General features: G+C 43.8%; 1 protein-coding gene across 3 annotated transcripts in view; it reads right to left on the bottom strand.

Moving 5' to 3' along the window:
• The window catches only part of pld1b (phospholipase D1b), a 29,485-nt gene that overhangs the window by 13,887 nt on the left and 5,598 nt on the right, over nucleotides 1-10,000 (bottom strand). For 2 of the 3 annotated variants that reach the window (XM_060861374.1, XM_060861372.1), the window contains 2 exons: nucleotides 193-366; nucleotides 1-45 (listed from right to left, as the gene is read on the bottom strand). The exon at nucleotides 1-45 is cut by the window's left edge and continues 122 nt beyond it. In XM_060861374.1, coding sequence (XP_060717357.1) covers nucleotides 1-45; nucleotides 193-337 — 190 coding nt within the window. In that variant the 5' untranslated portion in view covers nucleotides 338-366. Of the gene's footprint in view, nucleotides 46-192; nucleotides 367-7,290; nucleotides 7,451-10,000 lie in introns of those variants that run through there. The other variant, XM_060861373.1, reaches the window with a different exon arrangement.

Genomic DNA, 10,000 nt, shown 5'->3' with positions numbered 1-10,000 from the left:
TAAATCCCATCGTCTTGTAGATCAGAGAAAACAACACTCGAGATTCTACAACAACAACAAATCAGCAGAAACCTTAATAATGCTGAATTAATATGAAAGAAAACTCCAGATCTGTGAACTGGATTAACCTCATGTGTAAATGTACAATAACACTGACTGTCCTGATCAGAGGCTTGTTTTTTCCTCTCTCACCTGCACTGTTCTCTCCTGGACCATCAAACATGTCCTCTCCATCTCCAATGTCCAGCTCACGTGTGTCCAGGTTCTCTATGATGTCGGTCATGTCTGAGGCCACCAGGTGCAGTGTGCTGGCTGTGGGGACGTCCTGCTGCGTCATGACTAACACTCAACCTCCGGGCCAGAGCACTGCAACCATCAAACATCATCACAGCATGAAGATCAGACTGAACCTGCTCTCTCCTCACACACACACACACACACACACACACACACACACACACCACACACACACCACACACACACCACACACACACCACACACACACCACACGCGCACACACACGCGCACACACACGCGCACACACACGCGCACACACACACCACATGCGCACACGCGCACACACACGCACACCACACGCACACCACACGCGCACACACACACACACACGCGCGCGCGCGCACACACACACACCATGCGCACACACACCACGCACACACACACACCACACACACACACACTCTTTATAATGCAAAAAAATATTTAATCTGTTAAAGCTCATAATTAGTCATTTCACTGTGAGTTAAATATTAAAGTGTTTATTAATTATAAATAATAGCATTATTTGTGAACCTAATAGTAAAGTGTTATCTTTGGGCTAAAACAGTCGTAATGTTTGTTTCTAAGACTTTGTGAGGTCATTACTGATACACTGAGTCTCTCAGTGAGAAAACACAGAAACGACACTGAATGTGGAGAGAGATGGAGGAGAATAAGCCCCATCCTGAGTACATGATGATGTCACTGCCCTGAACTTGTCTACCTGGTCTACAACATGTCTGAGATCAGAATAAAGATCATGTTTCTGTGATGTTTTAATAACTAATTTTTTTTTAAAAGCTGAATGTTTTAATTTTTCAGAGAACATTTCTGATTTCTTATCCAGCTCGATCCTATCTTCAAGTCTGTCAGATATAAACCTCGGGCATAAAATGGGTTCAGTGTGTGTGGAAAAAACAAAAACCTCACACACTCTTTTTAATCTTTTTTGTTCACATCACACACTCTGGATTACTTTACCATAACACACCCCCTCATTGTCCTGAGTGTGTTGATATGTCACATGTCCATTTTATGGTAAAGTTTGATTTTGCTTGTTTTGTTTTGGCCGAGTTTGGTGCAGATACACTACTGTACATGTAGCTTGAAAGCTTTCTGAGTTATAAACCTGTATAATGGAGTTTTTCTGAGTTTTTCTGGTTAAATAATCTACACTTTATTACACTGTAATAATGACAATAATAAACATACTGTATATAATATTTAACCTGCTAACAGTCACTTAACACATTAACTCTAAACTAAAAGGAGCCCACAGTCTGAACGCACTAAAGATGTGTAGCACAACTTCTACATTTTTGCTGTTGCAGAATATTTACAGTTTCCACAAACACACTGTGTGAAAAACTGCAGCATCTTTATTTCAAGAAAAAACGCACTGAACTTTGACAGATTCTCACTAGACTTGATGGTTTAACGTCAGACTGCAGTGTTAACAACAAACTATAACATGGTCCTGATGATGAGACATCACTCGAGACTGTGGCTCTTAAACTCCACTGAGATCAGGAGCGAATGTTCTGAATGTTCTGATGATTAGCTTTTTATTTCAGAACCGCTGTTTCTCAACCGCTAACGTGGTCCTCACTAAACACTAACAGATCAAATCTGTCCATTATTTATTTTATACACAGTGACAGAAGGATCTAGTACTGAACCCAGAATCTAGTACTGGACCCAGAATCTAGTACTGGACCCAGAATCTAGTACTGGACCCAGAATCTAGTACTGGACCTCCTTCCTGCATCCTCACGTTTTTCTGCACAACTTTTTTTGCACTATGACACTAACACTGGACTTTATACACTTTACACCACACCAGACTGCACATGGACACTTTAAGGACAATCACTAAATCTTTTTAATTTGTACTGCCAATATCTACTATACACATCTATCTTTTTATGCTTGAATACCGGACAGACGTAAAAAGCGTTTCACTGCATGTCGTTACTCTGTACGTGTGTGTGTGTGTGTGTGTGTGTGTGTGTGTGTGTGTGTGAGTGTGTGTGTGTGTGTGTGACAAATAAAATTTGATTTGATAAGACAACTTTCACTCGTGAGTTGTGGCTCCTGCTGGTTCTTACTTTTATTCGCATGAAGCTTCACACAGTTTAACTGTTCTTCATGACAATATTCATGATCTTTCACTTTTACAGTCATGTTCACACATGCAGCAACACCAAAGTCTGTAAAGCCTGAAACTTCCTTTTTACTAGAAGACCAGATAGTTCCTCCTCAGGGTGTACAAAACACTTCTCCTTAAGAGTCTAGAACATTCTGCTATTGAATGTGGAAGAAGAAGAGGAAGAAGAAGAAGAAGAAGGCAAAGAAGAAGAAGAAGAAGAAGAAGAAGAAGAAGGAGGAGGAGAAGAAGAAGGCAAAGAAGAAGAAGGAGAAGAAGAAGAAGAAGAAGAAGAAGAAGAAGGAGAAGAAGAAGGAGAAGAAGGAGAAGATGAAGGGTGTGGGCTGAGGGCTTCAGACAGAACTCTGGACTCAACACCCCACAGACCCTGAACATCTAAAACAGTTTGAACACCTCAGCTGTTATTTGCACAAGAGCTGATAAAGAGCAGCAAATTAAGGTCTAATGGCTGAAGTCAAGCATCTTCATCATGTGCTAAATTCTCTGCAGGTTTAGACGTCATAAATAAGCTTCATGTATTTACTGACACTTTGTTCTACTTCATCTTCATCACTTCCTCGGACTCTGACTCGGTCACTTCAGGAAGATTCAGTGGAGACTGAAGATGAGCAGATCTTCCAGCTCTGCAGTGGGCGTCTTTACTGCGATGAACGTTAAGTTACCATGACAACAAACCTGAGGAATGTCCACGGGACTAAAATCAGCTGCTGTTTGCTATAAAGTTTCTTGTCACTGATTCCTTCATCACACTCACTCACTCACACTCACTCACTCACACTCACTCACACACTCACACACTCACACTCACTCACTCACTCACACTCACTCACTCACTCACACTCACTCACACTCACTCACACTCACTCACTCACACTCACTCACTCACTCACACTCACTCACACTCACTCACACTCACTCACACTCACTCACACTCACTCACACTCACTCACTCACTCACTCACACTCACTCACACTCACTCTCGCACACTCACTCTCACACACACTCACTCTCTCACACACTCACTCTCACACTCACTCTCACACACACTCACACACACACTCACACTCACTCTCTCACACACACTCTCTCACACTCACTCTCACACTCTCACTCACTCACACGCTCTCACACTCACGCTCTCACACTCACGCTCTCACTCACGCTCTCACTCACGCTCTCACTCACGCTCTCACTCACGCTCTCACACTCACGCTCTCACACTCACGCTCTCACACTCACGCTCTCACACTGACTCACACTCACTCACACTCACACTGACTCTCACTCACTCACACTCTCTCACACTCACGCTCTCACTCACGCTCTCACTCACGCTCTCACACTCACGCTCTCACACTCACGCTCTCACACTGACTCACACTCACTCACACTCACACTGACTCTCACTCACTCACACTCTCTCACACTCACGCTCTCACACTCACGTTCTCACACTCACGCTCTCACACTCACTCAGTCATTGTCTTTACACTTTTCTACTCAAAACTCTACTGTATTAAATAAGTTGATGATCTTAGAGATTTGGCTCATGAGTAAAATGTCATTTATAATAAGATCAAATTGAACATGTTCAGTTTCACCAGCAACTAAAATCAGCAGATTTTTATTCATTTTATTTCCTTCTTTCTATCAGTGTGTTGGTTGTAATAAAGCTCACATGAACATCCTGAAGGGTTTCAGCAGTTTTTAAGCACTAAGTCAGCTGCTGTAAAAACACGGCCGTATATAACGTCTAACATTTCTACATGAAGAATAATCAGAAATCAGCCTTAAAAAAAAAAAAAACGTTATCAAGCCATTAAACAGTTTTAATAAAGCAGCTCTGATATAATTTACAAACCTGTGTGTATTTACACCACAGTCGTGTATTTACACCACAGTCGTGTATTTACACCACAGTCGTGTATTTACACCACAGTCGTGTATTTACACCACAGTCGTGTATTTACACCACAGTCGTGTATTTACACCACAGTCCTGTAACATAAATCACACGTTTCAGACAAAATACTAACATTTGCACAAACTCCAGCACCTCGGATGGAGACAAACATTTCCTCTTCCTCCACAGTGTCTTTACAAGGAAGAGACAGAAACATATCTGTATGGAAATTTTACACAAATATGTTGGCATTTTGTTTATTTAGTGGATAAACACTAACACACCACACACTGTGACACAGTTAGACGTCAGACCAGTGGCTCTATTCACAGAACTCTGTGCTGAAGTTAAGGAGCTTTGACAAGAGCAGGATGAAGATCCCTCCATCATCATGTAGAGCTGCTCTGCAGGATGAAGATGCCTCCATCATCATGTAGAGCTGCTCTGACTGAGTATTAATGATACGCCTACAAACACCACAAACAGAGCTGAGTGAAGAACCTCATGGTTTACTGCTCCTGAGGGAACCAGAGTTTTATAGACTGAAACACACACACACACACACACCACATATAGACATATCCACCATACATCACACACACACACCACATATAGACATATCCACCATACATCACACACACACACACACACACACACACACACCACATATAGACATATCCACCATACATCACACACACACACACATCATTGTCTATTAAAGCTCCACTTTAGAACTGGTTTATTCTCTTCATTTGCATTTGGATTACAAAAAAGATGAATATTTGCATAAAAACAGGTGGAAAATGCTGCTGTTTCCTCATCACTTAAATCAGAAACATAAAAAAGGTTCCTGAGGGTCAGTGCCTCAGCTCACCCCACCCCACCCCACCCCAGCTCACCCCACCTCAGCTCACCCCACCCCACCTCACCCCACCTCACCCCCACCTCACCCCACCTCACCCCACCTCACCCCCACCTCAGCCCACCTCACCCCCACCTCAGCTCAGCTCACCCCACCTCAGCTCAGCTCACCCCAGTGCGTTATGAAGTGTGCATGAAATGTGTATGAAGCCTGTATGAAGAGTGTATGAAGTGTGTATAAAGCCTGTATGAAATGTGAATGATGTAGGTATGAAGCCTGTATGAAGCCTGTATGAAGCCTTAAGAGAGGTCTTAACTGTGGACTGAGAGTTACAGGAGTAAAGATTTACAATCACGTCTTCGTTCAGCTCTAATCACAAATCTGATAACGACTGAACAATCCTGATGTTTATGAATTTACAGATAAAACTAAATGACAGTTTACTGTAAAGTGAACAGTGAGGTGAGTCGTGACAGGACGAAGGGATCACAATCATATCACGACCTGTTATAATGCTTCATTACATCACATCACACTGCTGCCTTCTTCATATCAGACTGAAGTAAGATCAGTGGGAGAATACAGCACTTATAGTAGAACATTCACTTATATATAAGATTACACACACACACACACACACACACACACCCTCACACACACACACCCTCACACACCCACACACCCTCACACCCGCCCTCACACACACACACACACACACACACACATACACCCACACACACACACACACACCCTCACACACACACACCCTCACACACACACACCCTCACACACACACACACCCTCACACACACACACACCCTCACACACACACACCCCCTCACACACACACACCCTCACACACCCACACACCCTCACACCCGCCCTCACACACACACACCCTCACACACACACCCACACACACACCCACACACACCCGCCCTCACACACACACACACACACACACACACACACATACACCCACACACACACACACCCTCACACACACACACCCTCACACACACACACCCTCACACACCCACACACCCTCACACACCCTCACACCCGCCCTCACACACACACACACACCCACACACACCCTCACACACACACACCCTCACACACCCACATCCGCCCTCACACACACACACACAGGCCCTCACACACACGCACACGCTCACACACACACACACACCCTCACACACACCCACACCCTCACACACACACACCCTCACACACACCCACACCCTCACACACCCACGCTCACACGCCCACACACCCACCCACACACCCACACACGCCCACACGCCCACACACGCTCACACACGCCCACACGCTCACACACGCCCACACGCTCACACACACCCCCTCACACACACCCCCTCACACACACCCCCTCACACACACCCCCTCACACACACCCCCTCACACACACCCCCTCACACACACCCCCTCACACACACCCCCTCACACACACACACCCTCACACACACACCCTCACACACACACCCTCACACACACACCCTCACACACACACCCTCACACACACACCCTCACACACACCCTCACACACACCCTCACAGCTGCCCCTCTCTAAAGCTTATTTCTCTTTCATCTTTTTTCATCTTCAGAGTTTTAATGTAAAACAGGTTTAAAATCAATAGAACACAGAACAAGTTGTTACCTGGACATTAGAACACAGAGCAGAACAGATTCTTTTCACTCGCTCATGCAGACGCATGTGTCACATATGATCTAATATTCAGTACATTAGACATACAATGCAATGAATCATACACACCCACACTGATAAAACACACACACACACACACACACAGTGGTTAGGAGAAACCATCTCATTCTCACTGCATATCTTCAGTTGCACAAAAAGAAAATGACATTCTGTTCATAGTCATGAATGCACACAGTAAGTAAAGTAGTAACACACACACACAAACACACACACACACTTACACACACATGAATATTTCCAAACATATCGAAGCAAAGTTGTAATCCAGTAGACAGTGTTTGGGTGTGTGTGAGATGTGACACTGAGCTGAAATGAAGAAACGTTCACTGACCTGCTCTGGCACCAGCACAGAAACCTCCATTGTGTGTGTGTGTGTGTGTGTGTGTGAGTGTGAGTGTGTGTGTGTGTGTGTGTGTGTGTGTGTGTTTTCCCTCTCCAGTCAGAAAGAACAAAATAAATCCTTATACAGAGCCTTATATAACTAACACACACACTGAGAAAGATACCCAGCTTCTGTACTGGAGCTCAGTGGGAGGCGACACTGGGGGCTGAGACACAGTCACATGGCTGAGGGGGCGGAGACAATGAGCTGTCCTTCCTGTCACTCATGTTTTTCAGCCAATTAGAGGTTCAGGAAGGAGGACTGGAATTTCACTACAGAAGTTATTCTGCTAGTTCATGAGTTGAATTTAAAGCAAAAAAAAAAACATCTTTAAATTGCAGTTTTCTCTTGAAATAAGACAAGAATCTTAAAGATGAAAGCGTTTCAATAATGTAATAAATAAATATAATAAATATACTTAAGCCCTTATTTACGATTTATACTGTGATATATTGGCCAAGAAACCTTTAACATTTAGTCGTACCAAACAATTTTCCATTTTATTGATCATTAAGAATTGTCTTGGCGTTACTTTAGATTTAAAACATCAGGAAATTAACATAAAAACTCTTTAGTCCAAATATTCACTTCCTGTGTGCTCCGTTTTCTCCATCGTGTCCAGATGAAGATCAGATCCACCCAGGTTCAGGTTCTGATCACATGAGTGTGTGTACAGAACACAGAGCTCGGTTATCTGCTCAAGACCTTTGTGCTGGTGATGTATTAACAGGAGGAATGCAGCACGATGTCCCTCAATGCTTTTATTATTTTATGGTCTTCCAGCTAACAAAGAATTTTACTGGTTTGTTCTGGAGAATGTCCGAGTAAGCCAACAAAGGTGGAGACCATCACACATCCCTGACAACACAGACAGTGAAGATGACACTCAATTCACCAGGACACAGAAATGACTCACCAACTCTGAGATCAGGAACAACTGCATTCCTGAAATCATGAAGTCTGAGCATTTAGGCAGCATGTGACAGTAACTCCTGAAGGTTTCTGCCTCCTTGTGGTGAGTTTTATGAACTGCATTTAACCCCAACTAGAGCAGTGAGGTTAAAACATCATGGTTCACTCACTCTGTTAAACACATGACGAGCTTTTCACTGTCTGCACCATCACAACACGACTACCAGTGAACTACAGGCACATAATAAAGTATTTATTAACAATATTATAAGAACAGAGAATCTATTCACTCCAAACTTGAGATCTGCTCCTAAACTTCATTAAACCTTTAATATAGATTATATATTTATAAACGTGTTCGAGTCTTTTAGAGATAGAACGACTTGTTCTGAGGGAAGGATTCAGGAGTCATGAGTCTCTGATGGTGTATGGATTCCACAAAACCTTCAGGAAAGTCTAAAGTAACTGGAACTACTTTTAACTGCATCACTACAGTGTTGGGAAAGTGGACAAAAGCTCCTAAGATCACCATTTTTAATATCTATTTAATGATGGACTTTAACCCTCAGTTCCAACACATAAAGAAGCATTTTGACAAATTGTCAGGAATGAAGACTGCAGATGTAAAACACACTGATTGTCCTTTAGGGAGAATGAGTCATGATTCATATGGACCTCTGAAGTGACTCAGCATCAGTGATTTTAAGAAAATGTCACGCTGTTTAATTTATAACATCTCATGTGGTCACAACAGCATGAACCACCATGCACCATTTTTATTAAAAAAATAAGGAAGGAAGTCGTGGCCTAATGGTTAGAGAGTCTGACTCCTAACCCTAAGGTTGTGGGTTCGAGTCTCAGGCTGACCACGACTGAGGTGCCCTTGAGCAAGGCACCGAACCCCTTCAACTGCTCCCCGGGCGCCGCAGCATAAATGGCTGCCCACTGCTCCGGGTGTGTGTTCACGGTGTGTGTGTGTTCACGGTGTGTGTGTGTTCACGGTGTGTGTGTGTTCACGGTGTGTGTGTGTTCACGGTGTGTGTGTGGAGGGGAAGACAGAGTGAAGGTTGCAGCGGGTAAGAGCGAGGGGGTGAGAGGTAGTTTTAGGTAGGATAGGGAGAGTGATGGTGAAGGATACCAGGTGATGAGCGGAGACGTGTAGTGGGGTAGCAGTCACGTCTGTAGCAGGAGAAGGACGGGTGAAAACCAGGTCCAGGACATTGTCTCCTTTGTGTGTGGGGACGTAGCTGTTGAGCGTCAGGGTGAATGAGTCGGGAGGGAAGAAGATTGAAGCTTGTCAGAGGGGAGGTTGAAATCACCAAGCACCGTTAGAGGGGAGCTATGAAAGCTTTTTTAATCTGTTTATGTGAATGTAATCCGCCGTACATGCCCCTGTGAATGAGCTGTTGCTATAGAAACAAGAGCATTAATGTAAACCTGTTCTACTGTCATAGCTTCTGGTACAGAGCATTAACCAGCACTTTCTGATCTGTGACCTCAGCAGCTCCACAGTTATAAAGCTGAGACCTTTAACAAGTGAACACTCACTACAAAATGACATTTTGTCCTTATTTTCTAATGAAGACAAAACACATAAGACTCAGAGGTCAGCGAGTGTGTGTGTGTGTGTGTGTGTGTGTGTGTGTGTGTACAGCCTTCTATGAGCATTGTGTAAGGAATGTGCAGATCACATGTTAAATCTGTGTAATTTCTGGGTGGATCCTCAGTCACAGCTCTGATCATAAAT

Source organism: Tachysurus vachellii, chromosome 25, assembly GCF_030014155.1.
Source record: "Tachysurus vachellii isolate PV-2020 chromosome 25, HZAU_Pvac_v1, whole genome shotgun sequence".
In the NCBI taxonomy this organism is placed as follows: Eukaryota; Metazoa; Chordata; class Actinopteri; order Siluriformes; family Bagridae; genus Tachysurus; species Tachysurus vachellii.
The sequence above is the reverse complement of the archived record's forward strand: the minus strand, read 5'-3'. Positions and strand labels throughout refer to the sequence as shown.